This window comes from Phacochoerus africanus, chromosome 9 (assembly GCF_016906955.1).
Source record: "Phacochoerus africanus isolate WHEZ1 chromosome 9, ROS_Pafr_v1, whole genome shotgun sequence".
NCBI lineage: Eukaryota > Metazoa > Chordata > Mammalia > Artiodactyla > Suidae > Phacochoerus > Phacochoerus africanus.
In genome coordinates, this window is record NC_062552.1 from 97,070,992 (window position 1) to 97,097,320 (window position 26,329).

The 26,329-nt window shown below is 36.1% G+C and overlaps 1 protein-coding gene across 7 annotated transcripts in view; it reads left to right on the forward strand.

Annotated features, from left to right (window-relative positions):
• Positions 1-26,329, forward strand: part of PCNX1 (pecanex 1) — a 172,573-nt gene that overhangs the window by 23,869 nt on the left and 122,375 nt on the right. For all 7 annotated transcript variants that reach the window (XM_047796813.1, XM_047796818.1, XM_047796815.1 and 4 more), the window contains exon 2: positions 19,130-19,338. In XM_047796813.1, coding sequence (XP_047652769.1) covers positions 19,130-19,338 — 209 coding nt within the window. The remainder of the gene's footprint in view (positions 1-19,129; positions 19,339-26,329) is intronic.

Genomic DNA, 26,329 nt, shown 5'->3' on the forward strand with positions numbered 1-26,329 from the left:
CATTTTTCCAATCGCATTGTGTCTCTGTATCATGTTTTGGCAATTTTTGCAATTTTCATTATCACAATTTTTATGGTGATCAGTGATTTTGAAGTTACTATTGCAAGAAAATTATAACTCGATGAAGGCCTAGATGATGGTTGGCATTTTTTAGCAATAAAGTGCGTGTAGTGGAAAACCAAAAAATTCATATGACTTGCTTTATCGTGATACTTTATTGTAGTGGTCTGGAGCCAAATCTGCAGTATCTCTAAGGTGTGCCTGTATGATAAATGGGTTTTATTAAAATTTAATATCCTTTCACTGCTCTTAAAAAGCAGGCCTCTTTCCCTGCTGTGTTTATGTAAAATTCTTCTTCCCATTGCTGCTGCTGTATACATGTGCTCCTTCATCCCAGCTGCAGAGATGCATCATTTGCAGTCTGCTCAGATCCTGTCCATTCCAGTTTCTTACGAACAAAATATGGAACTGTAGTCCTTATGAATATGTAAAGAGCAGTGAGAGAAGCAATTGCTTCAAGAGCTGGAAACTTCAGGAAAATTTTAACCTAACTTTGGCACAGCAGTGCTGTTGATTTCTAATGGGTGGAGGCCTGGGATGGTACTAAACACCCTATATTGCATGGGAGGACCTGTAGCAACATAAGATTATTGGTCCAAAATGTCAACTGTGCTGAGGCTGAGAAACTTTGCTCTAGAGCATTCGTCCTCAGTGGGCATGTTGTTGTCCTCAATGGGCAAAAATTAGTTCTTAGGTTTGGGGGGGGTAAAATATTTTTCTGTACACAGATGTGCATATGGTACATGTAGATAAATAGTGTTCCTGTGTTGGTGAATTTCATGAGGTGGGCAGTGTTTAGAAAACTTAAACTTCTACATGTTTCCTTTTTACTCTCCCATTACCACATCTCACAGCACTTCTCACAGCAGATGTGTGGGGTTTTTCCCCACATCAAGCAATTCTCTCAGACACTGGCTGGGTGTCCTACAGTTTAATTCAATTCTGATGCTGTCTACCTGGAGATAGCATCAAATTCCACATGCTAAGGTGTCAGTCCGCAGGACTGCTCCTCTTCCCACAATTAAGATGCCATTCCAAAGTCCAGGTTGTTACTTGTGCTTTTGACTGATTGCCTCTAAATTGGAGGTTCCCCTCACCCCATTCTGAGGTTGGATTGATTTGCTTGTGGCTCACAGAACTCAGGAAAACAGTTTACCACTGTTTACCAGTTTATTATAAAAGGCTGTATAAAGGCTACAGGCAAACATCCAGCTGGAAGTGATGCGTAGGGCAAAATATGTAAGAGTGTAGAGCTTTCATGCCCTTTCTGGGTATGCCCCTCTCCAGCACCTCCCTGTGTTCACCAACCTGGAGCTCTCTTAACCTCATACTATTGGGATCTTACAGAGGTTGCATCACATAGTCATGATTAATTTCTAACTCCATTTCCAGCCCCTCTCCCCTCTGGAGCATGAGGGATGAGGCTGAAAATCCCAAGCTTCTAATCATGCCTTGGTCTTTCTGGTGACCAGCTCCTAACAAGGAGCCCACCCAGAGTCACCTCATTAGAACAGAAGATAATCCTGTCACCCTGGAATTTGCAAAGAATTTAGGTGTCAGGAACCAAAGTTAAAGACCAAATCTTAGAACAGAAGATGCTCCTAATGCTCTTGTCACTTAGGAAATCCCAGAGGTTTTAGGAGCTCTTTATCAGGAATCAGGGGCAGAAACCCATATATGTATTTTCTGTTATTTCACAGGGAGAGACTAGGGGGAAAATGTCTAAGAAGACTCCTTAGGAGGGTAGTAATGAAAAAAAAAAAAAAAGAGAAACATTGCCTTGGAGTGAGACCGTCTAGTGAAGTGGTTAAAAACTCAGGTTCTGATCTGCTGGAGTTAGACTGGATATAAATCCTGTTTTTGCTCCTTAGCGGCTGCAGGCAATGAATTCTTAGCCTAAGTTGTCTTAATTATGAAGTGGAGATGATAATGGTACTTTGATCAAAGGATTGTTCTGAGATAATCCATTTAAAGCACCTGGCACTTGGTCAAACAACAGTCATTCTCTAAGAACCTCAAGGATAAGAAAGAATTTATTTCAGTGCTTCCATTCCATGGAAAAATGTCTGGGGCTTAATAGGTATTGAGTAAATATATATTGAATGAATGAATAAAACTCTTATTCACTGAGTTAAGTGTGTCAGAGGTGCCTTTATGGAAACTGAGGAAATGGTAGTAAGATTAGCTATACTCTCCTTCATTCTTTTTTTCTGTTAGGCAACTTTCATGTTTACCTCACCTTAAGTCTAGTGTGTGATACATTACCTATTATAGCATTTACTTTTAAAGGTAGAAATGGATTATGCAACACGCAGTACCATCATTTTGTTTCAAGCCAGTTGAGGAGCTAAGGGCAAAAATGATATATGGATTCTGTTAATACTTTTAAAAGAGCTACTATACTTCTTTTAATTTGCGAATCCTACTGGCTTAACGTTCTTACATTAGGAGCTCAACTTACTCCATTAAATTTCAATGAAACATAAAAAATACACAATCATATAATAAGGTTTGATAACCTAATTTTTTATCTATTCATATTTTATTTTAAAATATTTATTTTTACTTGATCCTTCTGGTTTTACCTTTGCTTAATGCTTTTGTTATTGAATTAAATTCTTTTGATTTTTAAGCCCTAAATTTGAGCTGTTGTTATTTATTTTGTGCTTGTATAGTACACTACTTTTATAGGAGTACAGCTAATAAGCACGAGAAGAATCCCATTATTTTATATGTATTTGCCTCTAAGATAATATCACTGAATATATCCTGAACTAGCATTTTGTGAGGTATAGTAAGAAGATAACCTAGCTTCTGTTCTTCAGAATTGTAAAGTCGTGTTGACGTATTTATTTTCACTTACTATAAATCTTGAAAAATTGTTTCAATAGAATATATCAGAGACAAAGTAAAGAGATAGGTTAAGCAGTTTCAGTTGGATTTTATGAGTAGCTTTCTGGTCCTCATATTTACCATTTAGAGGATAGTTTTTTTCAGTTTACTCAGGGATTTACTTAGACTGATTAAACTAGTAAAAGAGTGATTCATAGAAAAAGTCAAATTACTAATTTAAAAAGGAGATATAAATTAAAATAATTCTTTTTTTTTTTTTTTTTGGTCTTTTGTCTTTTCAGGGCCACACCCGCAGCACATGGAGGTTCTCAGGCTAGGGGCCTAATCAGAGCTACAGTTGCCAGCCTACCCCAGAGCCACAGCAACGCCAGCCAGATCTGAGCCGAGTCTGCGACCTACATCACAGTTCACGGCAATGCTGGATCCTTAACCCACTGAGCAAGGGCAGGGATCGAACCCGCAACCTCATGGTTCCTAGTTGGATTCGTTTCCACTGTGCCACAATAGGAACTCCCAAGATAATTCTTAATATAGGATAGTGTGCTCTTTCTAGGATGGTTAGGTTTACTCAGAAAAACATGTGTAGATCAAAACAGTGGTGCCTCTCCAAAAATAGACACACAGATCAATCAAACAGGATAGAGAGCCCGGAAATAAACCCACACATTTATGGTCAATTAATCTATGACAAGGAGGCACAAGAATATACAGTGGAGAAAAGACAGTCTCTTCCATAAATGGTGCTGGGAAGACTGGACAGTTACATGTAAAAGAACGAAATTTAGAACACTCTAATACCATATACAGAAATAAGCTCAAAATAGATAAAAGACCTAAGCATAAGACCAGATACTATAAAAGAGGAAAGCATAGGGAGAACACTCTTTGACATAAATTGCAGCAATTTTGGGGTATCCATCTCCTAAAGTAAAATAAAAGCAAAAATAAACAAATGGAACCTAATCAAACTTAGGAGATTTTTGCACAGCAAAGTAAATTACTGACGAAATGAAACGGCAACCAGCCTACTGAATGGGAGAAAATATTTGCAAGTGATGTGACCAATGAAGGATTAATATCCAACATGTATAATCAGCTCATAAAACTCAATGTCAAAAAAACCCCAAAAACCCAATTAAAAAATGGACAGAAGAACTAAATAGACATTTTTCCAGAGGAAATGCATGTGGCTAACAAGCACATGAGAAGTTGCTTAACATTGCTAAGTATCAGGGAAACGCAAATGAAAACCACAGTGAAATAATCACCTCACACCTGCCAGGGAGGCTGCCATTGAAAAGAATACAAATCACAAATGTTGATGAGGATGTTGAGAAAATTTACATTACACTGTTGGTGGTAATGTAAATTGTTAAAGCCACTGTGGAAAACACTATGGAGATATCTCAAAAAACTAAAAATACGACTATCGTATGACGCAGCAGTTCCACTCCTGGGAATATATCTAAAAAAAACAAAAACACTAATCTGAAAAGATACAGGCATCCCAATGTTCACAGCAGCACTGTTTACAGTTGCCAAGGTAGGGAAGCAACCTAAGTGTCTATCAACAGATGAATGGATAAAGAACCTGTTGTGTATATACACAGTGGAATACTACTTGGCCATATGAAAGAATGAAATTTTGGCTTTTGCAGCAAATTTTGCCATTTGTAGCAACATGGATGGACTTGGAGGGCATTATATTAAGTGAAAGAAGCCAGGTGGAGAAAGACAAATACTGTGTGGTATCACTTATATGTAAACACATCAGAGTTCCCTGGTGGTCTAATGGCTAAGGATTCCATGTTGTCACTGCTGTGGCTTGGGTTCACTCCCTGGCCTGGGAACTTCCACGTACTGCAAGTACAACCAAAAAAAAAAACAAAAAAAACAGACTATTGAATATAACAAACAAGGGTCGGAATCACAGATATAGAGAATAAACTAGTGGTTATCAGTGGGGGATGGGGAGTGGCGATAAAAGGTTGGGGAGTGACAGTAATTATTGGGTATGCTACAGAGAAATCATTCATGAAAGGAAGAGTTCCTTGTCTTACTTTAAGAAATGGCCACAGCCACCCCAGCCTTCAGCAACCACCACCCTGATCAGTCAGCAGGAGGAGAAAAAGACCAGCAAGAAGATCTGACTCACTGATGGTTCAGATGATGTAGCTTTTTTTTTTTTTTTTTAACAATGAAGTATCTTTTAGGGTATGTACAGTTTTTAGATAATACTTGTATGCTTAATAGACAGTAGTGTGAATATAACTTTTACATGCACTAGGGAATCAAAATGTTCATGTGACTTGCTTTATTGTGGTCATCTGCTGAAAAAGTGTTAGGAAAAGTTATTCCAGATGTTATTGATTGAATTTATAATTTAGGACAGGATTAGTGTCTATGGTTCCCCACATCATCCCCAGGGCATAAGGCATATTGCTTTCAAATTCTGCTAATTTTTCTTTTCATTTACAAGATTCTCTTTTCATTGCAGTCATTTCATTTTTACTCCCTTTTCTATTACAGATTGATAGAGCAGACTTAACTTTAAAGCTAGGAAAAAATTTAAGTTCAATTTTTCTTTCTAAATATCTCAGTGATTGTTTTTGCTCAATAGAAGCACCAACTACCTTGGTAGTTGGCAGCATTCAAAGATCCCACCCACACAAGGAGAGAACCATGGCCTTAAAAAGAATAATGTGGGAGTTTCCACTGTGGCACAGTGGAAACGAATCCAACTGGTATCCATGAGGATGCAGGTTTGATCCCTGCCCTCGCTCAGTGGGTTGGGGATCTGGCGTTGCCTTGAGCTATGGTGTAGGGTCGCAGATGCACCTCACACCCTGTGTTGCTGTGGCTGTGGTGATTTGACCCCTAGCTTGGGAACATATGCTGCAGGTGCGGCCTAAAAAGCAAAAAAAAAAAAAAAAAAACCAAAAAAAACCCAAAGAACAAAAAAAAAAACCCCAGAGAACAATCTGAATGAAGTTAGTGTTACAAACTTATAAACAAAATTGTTACTCATTGTTTTCTTATAGTTGGATATTGAACTATGGGTTACCATAGGCAGCAAAGAAAGGCCTCGGGGGAATGATAGTTGTATTTATTATTATTATTATTATTTTTGTCTTTTTGCCTTTTCTAGGGCTGCTCCTGCGGCATATGGAGGTTCCCAGGCTTGGGGTTTAATCGGAGCTGTAGCCACCGGCCTACACCAGAGCCACAGCAACGCGGGATCTGAGCCGTGTCTGCAACCTACACCACAGCTCACGGCAACACCGGATCCTTAACCCACTGAGCAAGGCCAGGGATCGAACCCTCAAACTCATGGTTCCTAGTCGGATTCGTTAACCACTGCGACACCATGGGAACTCCAATAAATTATAGATAAGCATTTTGAGGAAAAATGTCTGATTAAAGAGATGCATAGAAATGTGACCTTCTGGATATCTATTTTTTTTGAAAGGCTGACCTTTTTTTTTTTTTTTTTCGCTTTTATGATTCTCTTACAGTTAATTTACTTTTTTGGATAGAGAGGTTCAGTCTTCATGTTTGTTCCTATTTAAAAATTTTCCTTTGTGGTACAGACAGGCCCTCTTCCCCTAGTTCCTAGTTAGTTTTTTGTCATGAAACTTTGTTGGGTAGTTATGTTAAGCCATTAAGGGTTTTTTTTTGTCACTTTTCTAGTGACTTCTGTGGAACCAATGCTATTTTTGCATGGTAACCTCAAACCAGTGCTTTTTAGTGTAAATTTTTTTATTATGATTGATTTACAATGTTCTGTCAATTTCTGCTATATAGCAAATGGCCCAGTCATATATATACATATACACACACATTCTTTTTCTCACATTATCCTCCATCATGTTCCATCACAAGCAATTAGATATACAGTTCCTTGTGCTATACAGCAGGATCTCTTTGCCCATCACTCCAAATGGAAGAGTTTTCATCTACTAACCCCAGATTCCCAATCCATCCCACTCCCTCCCCCTCCCTTCTGGCAAACAGGAATCTGTCCTGCATGTCCGTGATCTTTTCTGTTTTGTAGATAGATAATTTGTGCCGTATTTTAGACTCCACATATAAGTGATATCGTATGGTGTCTGAGCTACTTCACTCAGTATGAGAGTCTCTAGTTCCATCCATATTGCTGCAGATTGATAGACTTTCTCACTGAAGGGGAAAAGCAGTTACTGACCAGTGTTTGCTGGCAGCTGCTTTGCTTCTTAGTTGGATGAAACTGGGGGTGTTGGAGGTTGTAGATTATACTTGGCATATATAAGGGGGAAGTGCTTGATGATCCTTTATTTGATGATGTCTTAATAGTGAGAGAAAAAAATGTTCATTTAGAGCAGATACCAGTAAACTGCTACCTGCATAGCTTTTGTATGGCCCATGAGCTAAGAATGGTTTTTACAGTTTTTAGTGGTTGGGAAAAAGTTTTTTTAAGTAATATTTCATGCTATGTGAAAATTATGTGAAATTGAAATTTTACTATCTATAGTGTCCACAGAGTTTTATTGGAAAATATCATGTTCATGTATGTTGCCTTTGGCTGCTTTCACACTGCAATAGCAGAGTTCAGTAGTTATGACAGATCATATGACCTGCCAAATGTGAAACGTTTTTTGTTTTAAACAAAGTTTGCCAATGCCTGATTTAGCGGCAGTTAGATAGCATGAAGAGCAGGGACTCTGGAGCCAAACTGCTTCTTAGTATCTCATTCTGAGACCTTGAGCAAGTTAGTTACCTCTTTGAGCCTCAGTTCCTTCATTTATAAAAATGGGTCGAAAAATAGTGCTGACTTCCTGAGGTGATTGTGAGGGTTCAGTGAATTAATATACATAAGACTCTTAGAAATGTGCTTAATTAGCAGATGGTAATCACTAAGTATTAGATGTTAGTTGATGTCTTAGTATGTTAGTTGGCACTAAGTATTAAATTTTGTTGATACGTTGTAGCATGAACTGGAAAAAATGTATTGAAATCAGTTCTAATTGAGAACAGCTACAATTAAGGAAGTATACCCATTTGTTAACAGTATACTACAGATCTTGACTCAGTGGTAGAGAAAATTAAAAATTTACTGCAAAGCAGAGATAGTAAACTTACTCTCTTTATGTTGTTGCACTAGGAAATGAGCATTGAATTAAAGATTGCTTTTCTAACATGCAGTGTGCTAGCCACAGGGACGAATTACTTGAATTTTGAAATGAGTAAGATAAAGTTACTTCATGGCACCGATAATTCTAATATGAGCATTTCTGTGATTCCAAGTGGCTTTCTCAAGAGTACTATCACAAATATATTGGGGTGTCTTGAATAGGTTGAACCTATCACTCCTTGCTGAAATAATAGGTTTGTTGTCGTTGTTGTTGTTTTTAAATGTTCAGGATAAACTGTCAGAATTTAAGAAGTGGTACAGATGGCTTAGTCTCCCAGCTTGTTTCTCAGAATTTGATTTTCTTCCCTCACCAGAGAGAAGGCAAAGTGAAATATTCATCCATCTAACTTTTAAAAATTATAGGGAAACCGCATAACAAAATTTACCGTTTTAACACATTTTTAAGTATACTCTTCCATAGTGTTAAGTATACTTACATTGTTGCTCAATGGATCTCTAGAATCTTTTCATTCGGCAAATCCGAAACTCTCTGCTCCTTGAACAACTACTCCTCATTTCTCCCTCCCACCAGTCCATGGCAACCATCATTCTGTTTTCTATTTCTGTGAATTTGACTGCTTTAGATACCTCATGTAAGTGGAATCGTTCAGTAATTTGTCTTTTTGTGAATAGCTTATTTCACTTGGCCTAATGTTTTCAAGGGTCAGGTCATCCATGTAGTAGCATGTGACAGGAGTTCCTTTTTTTTCTTTTTAGGGCAGCAACTGAGAAATATGGAAATTCCCAGTCTAGGGGTGGAATCAGAGCTGTAGCTGCTGGTCTACTTGATAGCCACAGCAACACCAGATTCCAGCTGAGTCTGTGATCTACAGCATAGCTCATGGCAATGCTGGATCTTTAACCCACTGAGTGAGGCCAGTGACCAAAACTGCATCCTCATGGATACTGTTGGGTTTTTAACTTGCTGAGCCACAATGGGAAGGAGTTCCTTCTGTTTTAACATGGAATAACTCTTTATGCATACAGACCACATTTTGTTTATTCATCCACTTGTGGACATTTGTGTTGCTTTCACCTCTTAGCTATTGTGCATAATGCTACTGTGTACTTAAGTGTGCAGATACCTTTTTGAGATCCTGAAGTTTATTTGAGATCCAGTTTATTCTCTTGAATAAATACCCAGCAGTGGAATTGCTAGATATATGGTAATTGCAGTTTTAATTTTTTTGAGGAACTACCATAGTGTTTTCATGGAAACTGTACCATTTTACTTTAACCAACAATGTAAAAAGGTTCCAAGTTTTCCACACCCTTGCCTACACTTATTATTTTCTGGTATTTCCTTTTTGTTGTTGTTAATTAACAGTAACGATTCTAATGGGTGAGTGGTAATATTTCATTGTAGTTTTGATTTGCATTTCTCTTTATCCAGCTTTTAAGAGGGATGGTCTTATTAAAAATATCTAACACAATAAAATAGATAATCAACAAGGACCTACTATATAGCACAGGAAACTCTACTCAGTATTATGTGATAACCTATGTGGGAAAAAAGTCTGAAAAAGAATGGATATATGTATATATATATAACTGACTCACTTTGCTGTACACCTGAAACTAATACAGTGTTGTAAATCAAGTATACTCCAAATTGAAAAAAAAAAAAAAAATTCCAAAAGACTTGGGAAAAAAAAAATTCCCGACAGGAGTTCCTGTTGTGGTGCAGCAGAAATGAATCCGACTAATATCCATAAGGGTGTGGGTTTGATCTCTGGCCTCACCCAGTGGGTTGAGGTTCTGGTGTTGCCAAGAGCTGTGTATAGGTTGCAGATGCAGCTTGGATGCTGTGGCTGTGGCCAGCAGCTGTAGCTCCAATTTGACCCCTAGCCTGGGAACTTCCATATGCCGCAGGTGCACCCCTAAAAAATTGGCAAAAAAAAAAAAAAAAAAAAGGACCTGACCCAATTCTCAGTAAGGAGGCTTACTACATATAATTTTGGGAGCTATGTTTGATCTATGTATCTAGAGCTCACTGACAGCTGTTAACTCTTCCTGGCATTCCCAGGAATGTATAATTGAGAGTCAAGATTTTTTTCTTGACTTCTTGCAAATAAGTACAGCGAGAAGCTGCATGTGGAACTTTACATGTTGATAAGTCATCTTTTATTGAGGAGACTATAGATCTTTGTAAAAGATGAAAGCTAATATATTCTTTTTTCTAATATAAAAATCCTTAATATAAAATTTAGCTCTTTTTTCCAATTATAAAAGAAATACATGCTTATTACAAAAAAATCAAGAAAATGCAGTAAAGCATAAAGTTACATTTGGAGTACAATACATACTGTATTTGTATAGTTTATGTTGCTGCATGTTGCTCTAATTTTCACATATATAAGAGAAATTGCTGGATCTTGGGTGATATATCAATTTATATTTCTACTAGTAGTTTATAAGAATTCTGATTCTCTATACTTAGTTATGTCTGATTTCTTAATATAAATTACATATTTTTGAAGTTTTACATTGTGTTTTGCTCATTACTGATGAAATTGAACATGTTTTCATATGTTTTTATTGGCTGTTTATATTTTTTTTTCTGTAAGGTCTGTTGTCCTTTGTTTTCAGCAGTTTGCCTCTTTGTTACTAATATTCTTTATATAATATACATATTATATATGTACACATATATACGTATGCTTATATACAGTGATACATGTTTAAATGTGTTTTTCCAGTTTGTGGCTTGTCTTTTCACTCAATTTGTAGTGTGTCTCAATAAACAGAAGTTCTAAGTTTTAATTCATCAGCCGTTTTTAGTGTGCGCTTTGAGAATCATGCTTAGGAAATCTTCCATATCCTAAGGTCATAAAGATATTCTTTTATATATTTCTTCTAAAAGTTTTGAAGTTTTGCTTTTTACATTAACATCTTTAATCCATCTGTCTGTCAGTATGAGAAATTAAAATGGGATGAATCTTTACTTAAAATACATAGTTCACATGTTTGCTTGAATGCCCACTCAGCCTCTGATGCCAAAAGTTTGGTAAACATAGCTTTAAATGAATGAAGTAGTTGCAGTGGGGGGTAGGGGGAGAAACATTTAAGTGTCTTGCATTAATCATGGCTATCTTAAGAGTTTGTTAAACTTTTTTCCCCCCCAGCCTTGGCCTCAGTTGTGGGTGATGTTTGCCAATTCTGCTAACCTTGGATAAGTTACAGGCCACTGATCTCTGACTGGACTGGTCTGAATACTTGACTATGACTACATCATAAGTAAATCTCAGAAATCATAGAGTTAACTAATCATAGCATAACAGAACTGAAAAGCACCCAGCTTGTCTGCTTTAACATTATAAGCTTTTGGTATATTAGATGTAGAAGATGTATAGCTGTTAAAGGAGGTATAAGAAGAGTATTTGAAGCCTGTGATGACTTTGCAGGCCTTTGTCTTGAGCTTACAGTGCTGTGACCTTTCTAGTTAATGAGGGCCTTGTTTGTCCATCAGCATTACACCACCTGCTACACTACCTTCATTCTCTGCTGTCCACTATTTGTGGTATCCTAGGAAAAAGTAAAACCAGCCTTTCTCTATAAGCAATTTGTAATTATAGGTAGACATTTAGGCGAAGATAAAATTTGTTTTCCTTACCAGAGAGCAGTTAACGTTTTGCTTGCATCAACAATAACTTGAAGATAACAACTACAGTAGAATATTATAATCTAAGAAGGTGAAATGTGTCCTTTTGGAAATACTAGTACTTTTTGAGGTATTGTTATAGAACATAGTTAACCTTAAGTGATTAAGTATCTGACCCCAAAATTCAAATTTTACTTTAGAATTGTTTTAAGTGGGGTGCAAAAATTATATTTTTTTCAGAAACATAATCAGTTTTGTCTTATAAAAGTTCTTTTCTTCAGAAAAAGAACCTGCTTTCCCATTAAGTACTGCTTGTTGATAAACAATTCTAAAAATATTTTTTGAAAACACAGTATTGATATATCTAATTTAATAAAATATTAAAGCAAATACTAATACCTTTTGGTATATAATCCATAAAATTGAGGAATAGGTGACCTAACTAGTTTCTCACTTTTGTCTTTTTTCTTTTTAGGGCTGCACTTGCATATGGAAGTTTCCAGGCTAGGGGTCAAATTGGAGCTGCAGCTGCCAGCCACAGCATAAGCATGGCAACGCCAGATCTGAGCTACATCTGTGATTTGCACTACAGCTCACAGCAATGCTGGATCCTTAACCCAAAGTGAGACCAGGGATAAAACCCACATCCTCATGGATACTAATTGGGTTCATTACTGCTGAACCACAAGGGGAACTCCGTTTCTAGCTTTTTGATGTTTGATTATAGGGGACCACCGAAACCACAAAAAGGCAGATACCATGTAAAGGTTTTTCATGAGAGGGTTTATGTTTCATCTAAGATCTGATGCTGATGTCATCTGTGCTGGTTTCATCTGAGAGCCCATAAATGCAAGTAAAGAACAAGTGTGTGTACACTTTTACCCTCCTGTGGAAAAGTGAAACTGTTATAGCACAGCTGTCCTCTGTCATCTGGAAACCTCGGGAATACCACTGATAGGGCTTAGGCAGTTAAGCCACACAGTGTAAGATAATGTGTAACTTCTGTAGTTTGCGTAGAAAATACAAGTGTTAATCATCTGGTTCATACTGGTTTCCAGTGAAATGGTTAAATTTTTATTTTGTTTGCAGTCCTTTTATTGTTGAGTGTTTTTGAAAGAGAAGTTCTATACTTAGTATATGGATCCTGCACATTTTAGTGTGTTTCTTGGCCCTCAGTTATCTACTACTCTTAGCAGTTGTAATAGTAGGGAGAGAGTTAATTTATATCTGTGTTTTTTTGTTTGTTTTTTTGCTTTTTAGGGCTGCACTTGAGGCATTTTGAGGTTCCCAGGCCAGGGGTCGAATCAGAGCCACAGCTGCCAGCTTACACCACAGCCACGGCAACACAGGATCCAAGCCGTGTCTGCGACTTAACGCCACATACAGCGCACAGCAACTCCAGATCCTTAACTCACTGAGTGAGGCCAGGAATGGAACCTGCAACCTCATGGTTCCTAGTCAGATTCATTTCTGCTGTGCCACAACAGGAACTCCTACATAGTCTTTGATTCTTTGTGGACTCTTCTGTGTTAACCGATCCTTATCTTTTCCCATTTGGAGGGACCGTTAACATTTCCATTGAATTTTTCTACCACTCTGAAGAATAATGATGGGGTGGTTTTCTTTTCATTCACTTAATATGATCCATCATTTTTTACCTTATATGACATTTTTCCATAAATAATGACTTGTTTTTTCATTAACACTTTACATTTGAAAATGTAAAGTGGTATTTAGTAAAACATGAAGTCACATAGACATAAGAAAATTTGCTTAAGATGGGTGATCTTCACTAAGTCATTCAAAGTTATTTAGTAAGTCTTAACTTCTGTCTGGAAATGAAGGTGTTGACCTAAATGGTTTCAAGAATTCCAGTTCTTATGTGAACATATCATATGGAAATCAGCATCATACAGAACTTCTGTAAATTCTCTAAGCAGTATATGTGTTTGTGTTATATGCATATTTACTTTGAAATTTGTGTGTGTATGTGTGTGTTTCTGTTTGGAAAATTTTATTCAGGGAGCTTTTTTTTACAGTGAAAGATTTATGAAAGAATTTTGAACTGTACACATAGAACACATTTTAACAATCATTTTTAAAAAGTTTGGATTTTTAATATAGCTTAAGCTCCCTTGAATTTAAATTGCATCTGTAAATCTGGTATTCATTTTTATGTGCTTAAATTATCTAACAAATCTTTTTAAAGTACTTTTCTAAACCTGATATTTATGGATTTTGTAAATTTTAATTTTTTAATTTTTTTATTTGCCCTAATTTTATAAGACAGGATTATGAATTTTTTTAATTTGGAAAGATTTTTTTTTATAGTTGTATTTTCCCCAACATCTTCTAGTAATTTATCTATTTATTTTGATCTTTTTTGTCTTTTTAGGGCCGCACCCATGGCATAAGGAGGTTCCCAGGCTAGGGATCCAATCTGAGCTGTAGCTGCTGGCCTATGCCCCAGCCACAGTAACTCTGGATCTGAGCCGTGTCCTCAACCTACACCGCAGCTCACGGCAACGCCGGATCCTTAACCCCCTGAATGAGGCCAGGGATTGAACCCACATCCTCTTGGATGCTAGTCAGGTTTGCTAACTGCTGAGCCATGGTGAGAACTCCGAAAAATTTTTTTGGGGAGTGGGGGGAGTTTTTTTTTTAATTTATTTTTTATTGTTATTTCCCCCCCAAAATTTAAATGCATTTTATAAGCCTGGGTATGTTATTCAGTGACGTTTTAAATTGAAATCACCAATTTAAGCTTTTTTTTTTAAGATTTTTAAATTTTTTCCATTATAGTTGGTTTACGGTGTTCTGTCAATTTTGTGCTGTACAGCAAAGTGACCCAGTCACACATACATACATGCATTCTTTTTCTCACATTATCCTCCATCATGCTCTATCATAAGTGACTAGATATAGTTCCCAGTGCTATACAGCAGGATCTCATTGCTTATCCACTCTAAAGGCAATAGTTTGCATCTGTTAATCCCAGATTCCCTGTTCATCTCACTCCTTCCCTCTTGGCAACCACAAGTCTGTTCTCCAAGTCCATGAGTTTCTTTTCTGTGGAAAGGTTTATTTGTGCTGTATATTAGATTCCAGATACAAGTGATAGGGTATTTGTCTTTCTTTTTCTGACTTCACTTAGTATGAGTGTCTCTAGTTTCATCTATGTTGTTGCAAAATGGCATTATTCTGTTCTTTTTTATGGCTGAGTAGTATTCCATTGTGTATATATACCACATCTTCTTAATCCATTTGTCAGTGGACATTTAGGTTGCTTCCATGTCTTGGCTGTTGTAAATAGTGCTGCAGTGAACATTCGGGTGCATGTGTCTTTCTCAAGGAAAGTTTTGTCTAGATATATGCCCAAGAGTGGGATTGCTGAGTCATGTGGTAGTTCTGTATTTAGTTTTCTGAGGTACCTCCATACTTTTTTCCATAGTGATTGTACCAATTTACATTTCCCACCAACAGTGTAGGAGGGTTCCCTTTTTCTCCACACCTGCTCTAGCATTTGTTATTTGTGTGTTATTTGTGTGTTATTTGTTATTTGTTATTAATGATGGTCATTCTCACTGGTGTGAGGTGGTATCTCATAGTTTTGATTTGCGTTTCTCTAATAATCAGTGACATTGAGCATTTTTTTCATGTGCCTGTTGGCCATCTGTATATCTTCTTTGGAGAAATGTCTATTGAGGTCTTTTGCCCATTTTTCAATTGGGTTGGTTTTTTTTGCTGTTGAGTTATATAAGTAGTTTGTATATTTTAGAGATTAAGCCCTTGTCAGATACATTGTTTGAAACTATTTTCTCCCATTCCTTAGGTTGTCTTTTTTTTTTTTTTTTTAATGATTTTCTTTACTGTGCAAAAGCTTGTCAGTTTGATTAGGTCCCGTAGCTTTTTGTAAAAATTTCTGTTGCCTTGGAAGACTGACCTAAGAAAACATTTGTAAGATTGATGTCAGAGAATGTTTTTGCCTATGTTCTCTTCTAGGAATTTGATGGTGTCTTGTCTTACGTTTAAGTCTTTAAGCAATTTTGAGTTTGTTTTTGTGCATGGTGTGAGGGTGTATTCTAGTTTCGTTGATTTCCATGCAGCTGTCCAGGTTTCCCAGCAATACTGGGTGAAAAGACTGTCTTTTTCCCATTTTATATTCTTGCCTCCTTTGTCGAAGATCAACTGACCGTAGCTGTCTGGATTTATTTCTGGGTTCTCTGTTCTGCTCCTTTGGTCTGTATATCTATTTTGATACCCGTACCACACTTTCTTGATGACTGTGGCTTTGTAATATTGCCTGAAGTCTGGGAGGGTTATGCCTCCTGCTTGGTTTTTGTTCCTCAGGATTGCTTTGGCAATTCTTGGTCTTTTGTGGTTCCATATAAGTTTTTGGATTGTTTGTTCTAGTTCTGTGAAAAATGTCATGGGTAACTTGATAGGGATTGCATTGAATCTGTAGATTGCTTTAGGTAACATGGCCATTTTTTATAATACTAATTTTTCCAACCCAGGAGTATGGAATATCTTTCCATTTCTTTGAATCCTCTTTTAATTTCCTTGATTAATGTTCTGTAGTTCTCAGCATATAATAAGTCTTTCACCTCCTTGGTCAGGTTTATTCCCAGGTATTTAATTTTTTGGGGTGTGATTTTAAAAGGTATTGTATTTTTGTATTCCTTTTCTAATATTTCATCATTAGTGTACAGAAATGCGACTGACTTCTAAATGTTAATCTTGTATCCTGCTACTTTGCTGAATTCATTGATCAGTTTGAGTAGTTTTTGTGTGGAGTCCTTAGGGTTTTCTGTATATAGTATCATGTCATAGGCATAGAGTGACAATTTTATCTCTTCTCTTCCAATTTGGATACCTTTTCTTTCTTTTGTTTGTCTGATTGCTGTGGCTAGAACTTCCAATATTATGTTGAATAATAGGGGTGAGAGTGGACATCCTTGTCTTGTTCCAGATTTTAATGGGAAGGCTTTCAGCTTTTCTCCATTGAGTGTTATATTTGCTGTGGGTTTGTCATAAACGGCTTTTATTACATTAAGGTATGTTCCCTCTATACTCACTTTGGTAAGAGTTTTTATCCTGAATGTATGTTGGTTTTCGTCAAATGCTTTTTCTGCATCTATTGAGATGATCATGTTTTTTTTTTTTTTTAAATAATTTTTTTTTGTTTTCCCACTGTACAGCAAGGGGGTCAGGTTATCCTTACATGTATACATTACAATTACATTTTTCCCCCAGCCTTTCTTCTGTTGCAACATGAGTATCTAGACAAAGTTCTCAATGCTATTCAGCAGGATCTCCTTGTAAATCTATTCTAAGGTGTGTCTGATAAGCCGATCATGTGGTTTTTGACTTTTCTTTTGTCAGTGTGGTGTATCACGTTGATTGATTTGCGTATGTTGAACCATCCTTGTGAACCTGGGGTGAATCTCACTTGGTTGTGGTGTATGATCTTTTTTATATACGTTGTTGGACTTGGTCGGCTAAATTTTGGTGATAATTTTTGGGTCTATATTCATCAAAGATACTGGCCTATAGTTTTCTTTTTTGGTTGTATCTTTGTCTGGTTTTGGAATTAGGATGATGGTGGCGTCATAGAATGTCTTTGGGAGTGTTCCTTCTTCAACCTTTTGGAAAAGTTTAAGAGGATGGGTATAAGTTCCTCTTTGTATGTTTGGTAGAATTCACCTGTGAAGCCATCTGGTCCTGGACTTTTGTTTGTAGGGAGTGTTTTTATTACATACTCAATTTCATTTCTAGTGATTGGTCTGTTCACTTGATCTATTTCTTCTTGATTCAGTTTTGGCGGGCTATAAGTCTCTAGAAAGTTGTCCATTTCTTCTAGGTTTGTCAAATTTGTTGGCAGAAAATTGTTCATAGTATTCTCATGGTTTTTTCTATTTCTGCAGTATCTGTTGTGATTTCTCCTTTTTCATTTCTTATTTTGTTTATTTGGGTTTTTTTTTTTTTCTCTTCTTGGTGAGTCTGGCCAGAGGTTTGTCAATTTTGTTTACCTTTTCAAAGAACAGTTTAAGTTTTTAGATAAACTAATATGAAGGGCTTATTAATCTAAGTATTTTAAAATACCAAGTATTTACCTATTATGACTGCACTCAATCCAGAAGTATTAAACTTGGCGTTTGATTTACTTTCTTCCCCTGTCCCTGTTCCAAGCCTTACTCTTTCCCTCTCCCTCCCTCCCAAATAACTGTTATTTTTTAAACTGACATATCCACATTCTAAACCTACCTGGTTCACCGGAACCTTTTCAGTTTTACCTTCTCAAGCAATTTGAAGATATCTTTTCAAGTAAATTTAGAGCCATGCATGTTTTCAGATGACTGAAGTGTAATCTTACGAAAGCATGTGGAATCTATAGCTACAGACACCTGGGGTTTTTTTTTTTTTTTTTTCCCCTCATGAAAAGGGGGATAAGTTCGTCTTGGTTTTATGGTCTCTGCCAACATTGAGTCTGAGGCAGTGCCTTCCCAATGGGGTGTTCTCCAGCCTGCCCACCCCCCCCCCCCCCCCCCCGCCCCAGACTCAAGTCCACATCTCTGATCCTCAAGTATAAGGGTGTGCAGTCTCCATTCCCAGGATGATGCCTCCGACTTGCTTCTTTCAATTAATCTATTGGTGATTCTATTCTGTTACTTTTTAAAAGTCATTTTAATGGACAGGTTACCATTTTTAAGTATCTTAAGTATTTTAAAATAAAGCATTTGGATTTTGTCTCATGTCTTATCTGGCTTTATAGTCACAGTTCTAACTAAGGCTGTTCTCATGACAGTTTTAACTTGGGATTTTCATGAACATAAAGAGTGCTTTTATCCTTGAAGTTACAGAGAGTATATAATCAGGGATTATATGAATTTGGATCTCAACCCTGTCTTATTCACATATTTTGTAATGTGATACCTTAACTTTCTACTTGTATCATGAGCTGTTTGGTATGGATGGACCCTATTCAGTGCTGTCCAATGGAAATGCAATGTGAGACACACATGTAATTCATAATTTCCTAGTAGCCACATCTAAAAAAGTTAAAAGAAATAGGTGAAAATAATTTTAATAGCATATTTTTTTAACCCAGTATGGTCTAAATCTATTTCAACATGTAATCAATATAAAAATTGAGATATTTTGCCTTCTTTTTTCCATACTGAGTCTTCAAAATCCAGTGCTGTTTTATTCTTAGCACACATCTCAATTCAGGCTAACCACATTTCAGGTGCTCAGTAGGCACATGTAGCCAGTGACTACTGTATTGGATAGTGCTGTCTTGTACTTTTACAACTTAGTGCTGGGAATGCAGTTGTTGCATTGTGTGAGAATGCGTGCATTTATCCTATTAGTTACAGGTTTCTCTAGTTAAATAAAATATAAACTATTTTAAAATGCCTATTTTCATTTTCTTTCTCTTAAAGGCCCTTCCTTCTTCCATGATCATAGTAGCAGTTTATTGTCCTGTGATAGCTGCTGTTTTCATTGTTCTGAAGATGGTCAACTATCGACTCCACAGAGCGCTTGATGCTGGAGAAATTGTTGATAGGAATGCAAACGAGTTCACAGATCAGGGAGGAAAAGCTGAGCAAGGCAACTGTTCAACAAGGAGAAAAGACAGCAACGGCCCGAGGTAAGGATACCCACGTCACTCAGTTTGTAATGATGTGTAATGGTGTATGTGTACAATGACGTTATTATGATGTCATGTCTGTTCTATTTATTTATTTAGATTTCAGGGCTGCACCTGCAGCATATGGAAGTTCCCAGGCTAGGGGTTGAATCAGAGCTGCAGCTGCCGGACTGTGTCACAGCAACTTGGGGTCCAGGATCCAGTCTGCATTCACAACCTACACCGTAGCTCATGGCAACACCAGATCCCTGACCCACTGAGCGAGGCCAGTGATCAAACCCATGTTCTCATGGATACTAGTCAGGTTTGTTTCCGCTGAGCCATTATGGGAACTCCATGTCATGGCTGTTATGTTTATGTGGTCTTGAGGCAATGGTTGATCTTCTGCTGATATAGTGACAGATATGATTGTCACATTATACCCTAGCAAAACTGTCTATCTGGGAATAAATCAACATCCTTGGCCTTGGAGTTCCTGTTGTGGCTCAGTGGTTAATGAATTCGACTAGGAACAATGAGGTTGTGGGTTCGGCCCCTGGCCTTGCTCAGTGGGTTAAGGATCCAGCGTTGCCATGAGCTGTGGTATACGTTGCAGATGCAGCTCGGATCCCGCGTTGCTGTGGCTCTGGTGTAGACCAGCGGCTACAGCTCCGATTAGACCCCAAGTCTGGGAACCTTCATGTGCCGTAAAAAAAGACAAAAGACAAAAAAAAAATCCTTGGCCTTATTAATAAATAACATATTAGAACAATAATAGCCATAGTAGTTATTCACACCAAAGACCAAAACCAATGGAACCACTTAAAGATATAATAAATAGTAGCTTATAAATTTAAGCATTTATTTTTTATTTATACATATAAAAAATGTCTATATATTGAAGGAAATTGTGATAATATTTTACCTGACATTTACAATCTACATTTTTCACTTTATTGTAAATTTTTTTCAATTTTATATTCTCACCTTAGAGACTCAGCTTTTCCTCCCCTAGATCTTAGCACGACTGTCTTCCTAAGGTACAGCTCTGTGTAGATGTCACCCTCCTGGAGTCTTTCTTTTCCTGTCCCAGCTAAAATAGTCCCCCTACTGCTCTCAGTCACAGTCTATCCCATTGCCTTGGCCTCACTCACTTTCTCATTCTGGACAGATGGATTTACTTTATTAGAGCCAAAAGCTATTGTGATTTTATAGAAATAGCAGGTACCCCTAATGTAATTCTTAAACAGTTACTGTATGAGCACCTGATATTTTTAAGATTATTCAGTCCTCAAAACAGTTTTATGAGGTGGGTGTTGTTACTATCCCTGATTTACACATGTGGAAAGTAAAATGAGAAAGATCAAATAATCTAGACAGTTACACTCTGGAGTTCATGCGTTTCACCATGCCATGTTTCCACTCAGTATAATATGTAATGTTTCAGGTATCAAGATGTCAATAATATCATTAAAAGTTGTACTCGTTTATTAAGACATGTAATGTTTCTATATATTCCCCAGTGCACTAAAAGGCTTTATTTGTCTCTTTTTGATTACATTTTTCTCTCATTGATTTAATTTTTTGTCTGTCCCTAAGTGATTCCCCTATTTGTTCATTAAACAGATATTTTACCTTTGTAATAGTTTTGTTAATACCATTAATCACTATCTGAAATATGTCTTACTTAATCATTTGTTTACATTATAAGCTTCTTGAAGGCATGGCATTGTTTTTCTTGCGGGCTATTATAGTCCTAGGTTCTATAACAGGCTCTGGGACTGATAGGTACTCAGGAAATGTTTTTAACTAGTGAAGACATTTTTTCTGTGATTATTTTTTAAATAACTACACAGTATTCCATTTTGTGGATATACCATAATTTAGCTATCTTGTTTTTGGGTTATTTCAGTAATTTTCAAATTTAAATTTAAATATTTGAGCACTCTGATGTTTAAAGTTTAAATGATTAAATTTTTTATCATGATTTACCAGAAGTAGAAGTACTAGAAAGCTAGACCTATTTTAAAAGTCTTTTAGTCTGTATTGCCAAATTCCAAATTTCCCTTTAATTACTAAGACAAGCAGTTTGAAGTCCTCTTCATTTTGCAGATTTGACAACACTGAGTACTTAGTATTTTCACAAACTGGTAGATATCTCATTGATTAGTTTTTCAGTTTTTGGATTGCAGGTGAAATGGAGGTATTTTTCTTGAGTTGTTCCATTTATATTTGTTATTTTGTGAATTGTATATTTTTCTCTCAGTGGTTAGTTTTTTTTCTCTTAACTTAGAGAAGATATTTATGAAGGGTATCAGCTCTGTCTTTTGTGCCAAATACTTTTTCCTCACTTAATGGTGTTTTATTTATGTATTTATATGCCACCATTTACTTTTCTGTGATCTGTTCTAGTCTATGAATGTTTATTAGATTTATCTTTGATATCAAGTTTTGTAAGATAATTTTTCTTCCCTCAAATTATGTAAATGTCCACCTGTATCTACTTTCAGTATTTTTATCATTTTATTTTTTACTCTTAAATTGAAGTCAATTTGGAAACATTCTAATTTCCTTTCTTAAGTTTATTAGTACCAACAACACTGAACAATGCATTTTTCCCCTGGTAATTTTCAAGTTCTTGCTTTTCATATAGCATACTTTTATTATGTGCATTTCTGGGCTTTGTTTTCTGCCCCGTTGACTTCTCTTTTTGTTAATAACATGCTATTTTTTTTTTTATGGCTTTCTGATATACTTAATACTGAGCAGTGTGAATCCCTATTCAGTATGTTTCTTTCAGTATTATCTTAGTTGTTCTAATGCATATACTTAGTTTTTTTCAATGTGTGTGATATATTCCCTTGTGTGCTCATCTTCCTGAAAATTTCAGTAGAATTTTGATGATAATTGTATTAAATCTGAAGAGAAGTCAACTTTTAAAATAGGAATCACTCAGAAACATGGTCTATATATATCCATTTAGTCACTTGTCTTCTATGTCTCATAAAACTTCAGGTCTTTCTAGTTGGTTCTACATACTTCTTTATTCTATTTCTGATAGGAAATGCATACCCTTATTCACTGGGTAAGCAAACAGAAAATATATTCTGTACTTAATCTGCCAGGGGCTTGAATCACTTCGTGATAGTATGACCTCAGGAGAGTTACTCAAGCTTTTTATACCTTGGCTTTTTCATCTGGATGATGAGAAATGATAGTGCTGTCGTATAGGATTATTAGCATAAATGAGATCATATATATAAAGCACTTAGAACCACTTCTGATACATGGTAATTGCTCAATAGTTGTTAGTACTTATTCTGGATAATTGTGTGTATTTTTTAATTGCTTTTGTTACTGAATTTTTCTATCTTCTTTTAGCTTTCAAAATTTTTTATTGTGAAATATATGTATTTCCAAACTGTATGAATTATATGTATAATTTAGAGTGTAATAATCAAGTGCATACTTAATTACCCACATAATAGGACATGATACAAATACCATGAGTTTTCATGTATTCCTTTCCCACTTCATTCTACTCTTTTTTCTTCAGGAGTGACCATTATCTTGAATTTTCTGTTAGTGAGTCCTTTACTTTTTGTTAATACAGTCTTTGTAGGTATTCCTAAACATATATTATTTAATATTGTCTGCCTTATGACATCCTAATCAGAATCATACTGTATGTATTTCTCTGTGAAGAGCTTTTTTGTGTGCAGAATATTGTATACCACGTCTGCTGCTGTGTATTCTCCTGCTATGGGAATAGACTACAGTTTATCTGTTCTTCTCTTGATAGCCATTCATATTATTTCTAGTTTTTTTTTGCCCTGATAACACATTATTGTACATGTCTCTTGGTTCATATGTGTATATCTAGTATATGTAAGCTGGTTCACAGGGTCTTTTCACATTCTGCCAAAATGATTGTACCAGTTTATACTGTCACTGTTTGTAAAAGTCATTATTTTATATTGTCATCAATATTTGCTACTGGTCAGTTGTAACATTTTGTCATTTTAACAGGTAAGTGTTATAAGTGTATCATTTTGACTTTGACATATCCTTTCTGATAACTAATGAGGTTGAGCATCTTATCTTGCATATATGGTCATTTTAAGCTTTCTGCTCTTTCCAGTGCCCATTCATTTATTGTTTCATTTTTCTTTGGGGTCCTCTTTTTCTTATTGTTTAAGAAAAAGGATTTTTTAAAAAATGTATTCATTAAACTACTCCTTTATTGGTTATATACATTCCATACATCTTTTCTCAGTTTGTAGCTTGTCATTTTTCTTTGCTTAAAATTTATGATTATCATACATTCTTAAATTTAATATACATTTATCTTTTTTTTTGGTAATTAACATTTTCATCTTGTTTAAGAAATTATTTCCCACAGATATATCAGAAAGAGAATTACTCATTGTGGCTCAGCGGGTTAAGAACCCAGCATAGTGTTCATGAGGATGTGGGTTTGATCCCTGGGCTTGCTCAGTGGATTAGGGAACCAGTGTTGTCGCAAGCTGTGATGTAGGTTGCAGATGTGGCTCAAATCTGTGGCTGTGGTATAGGCTGACAGCTGCAGCTCCGATTTGATCCTCAGCCCAGGAACTTCCATATACCGCAGATGCAGCCATAAAAAGGAAAAACAAGGTATTTTCCTATATTGTCTTTTTATGGTTTTATTTTTGGCTGTGCACATGGCATGTGGCAATTTGGGGGCAGGTATCGAACCCAAGTCAGAGCAGTGACAACATCAGATCCTTAACCCTCTGAGCCATTAGGGAACTCCCTTATTTTTAAGTTTCGTTTTTCTTTTCACATTTCAGGTTTACTGTAAATTATTTTGATCTTTTGCCAAATAAGGATTTGGGACCTTTTTTTTTCTTTATTAATAATTAGTTTAATCAGTATTTGTTAAACAGACTTTGTCCTGGTAATCTGTGTTATTTACTTTGTCATAATTTAAGTTTTCCTATGAGGAGGGTATGTTTCTGAGCTGTAGTCTGTTCTGTTGATCAAGTTGTTTATCCTGTGCAGTTACCACACTATCTTAATTGCTGTTATCTTTATAGCATGACTTTTGATACCTGGTGGGACAAACCTCCTCTCTTGTTCTTTTTTAGGACTGACTTTGCTATTCTTGGCTCCTTGATCTTTGATATATACATGTACAGTTTGCTGGGCAAAGTATGTAAGAACTTAGGGTTTTGGAGTTTCCATAGTGGCTCAGTGGTAACCAGCCTGACTAGTATCCATCAGAATGCCGTTCGATCCCTGGCCTCCCTCAGTGGATTAAGGATCCGGTGTTGCCGTGAACTGTGGTGTAGGTTGTAGACGTGGCGTGGATCCTGTGTTGCTGTGGCTGTGGCATAGGTGGCAGCTATAGCTCAGATTCGACCCCTAGCCTGGGGACTTCAATATACTGCAGTGTGGCCCTAAAAAAAGAAAAAAGAATAGCATTGAGAACTTTGTCTAGATACTCATGTTGCAACAGAAGAAAGGCTGGGGGAAAAATGTAATTGTAATGTATACATGTAAGGATAACCTGACCCCCTTGCTGTACAGTGGGAAAATTAAAAAAAAAAAAAAAGAAAAAAGAAAAGAACTTAGGGTTTTTATTGGAATTACATTGGATATATAGATTCCTCTGCTGAGAATTGATATCTTTACCATATTGAATCTCTGCATTTATTTAGTCTTCTTTAATGTCTTTCAGTGTAAAGATTTATTGTTTCTCCGTTAAAAGACTGGCATAGCTTTTATTAAATTTGCCAAATTATTATTTTTTTTCTGCTGTTATATGATTTTTGTACTTACCTTTTGTTTTTCTCCCATTAAATGTAGTGTAGCAAGCTACTTTGTATCCGGTAACCTTATTCAACTTCCTTATTAATGGTAAAATTTTGTAGGTTTTTTAAAATTTTCTATAAATGATGTCAGTTTTAGTTCTTCCTTTCAATCCCTATGCTTCTTGTTTAACTTTTCATTGGCTCTAACTTCTAACAGCTATAGCCAATTGAAATCAATCAAAATCAGTTGAAATAGTGTTGGTGTATATCCTTGTCTTTTACTAATCTTAAAGAGAGTTTTCAAGTTTCACTATTAAATAAGATCTTTGTTGTAGATTTTTGCTTTTGACATCTCCTTTCCTCCACTCTGCCACTTGTAAATCTTTGTTCTGAGGAACAGAAATGAACAGGAAAATACTATGCTTGGTACATTACAGCTGTCAATTTGTTACATGAATGAATGAATATAGTAGGACTCATACTACATGTGCTTCTGGTTTTCCTTGGCCGTGGCATAGCAATTCAGAAATGCTTATTAACTCTTTAGAGAAAGAGTCAAAGTCATTCATGTTTGCCTTACATTCCTAATGTTTTAGAAGAAGAAATTGAGCACATTGACTTTTAGGATTTGAATACAAATATTTGGAGACAGATCATATTTTCTTTTCATTATTGTAATTTAAGGATTCGTTTAAAATATAGGCAGGTTAATTTTAAAGTTTCTGAAGGTTTATTTTGTTTAGGAACTTTATTTTTATCCATTCATACTTTTATGAACATCCTTGTGTTCAGATTAGATTTGTAAGTTTAGTACTGTAATGGTGCTGTGAAGTTCCAATTAAAGCCTGAGAAGTTAATGATAATAATTAAATTAATTTGTGAAGTCTCTTTTATAATTCAGATTAGACCCATTCTGCTTTTCTGCCTTCCTCTGCTCCTGGTATTTTCTTTTTAACACATGAGGAAATTAAAATATAAAGATAGAAATTCCCTAAATTTGGTGTATTGCTTATTGCAGTAAATCACTTCTGTGAGAATTGTAAACTACGATACTTTCCAGGTATATGCTGAAATCTCCATGACCAAAAGTATGCAAGTCTTACTAATAAAGAAAATTCTTAGATAATTTGTGTGTTAGGGGAATTCCCACTGTGGCGCAGTCGATTAAGAATCTGACTGAGTGGGTTCGCTCTCCTGCCAGGTGCAGTGAGTTTAGG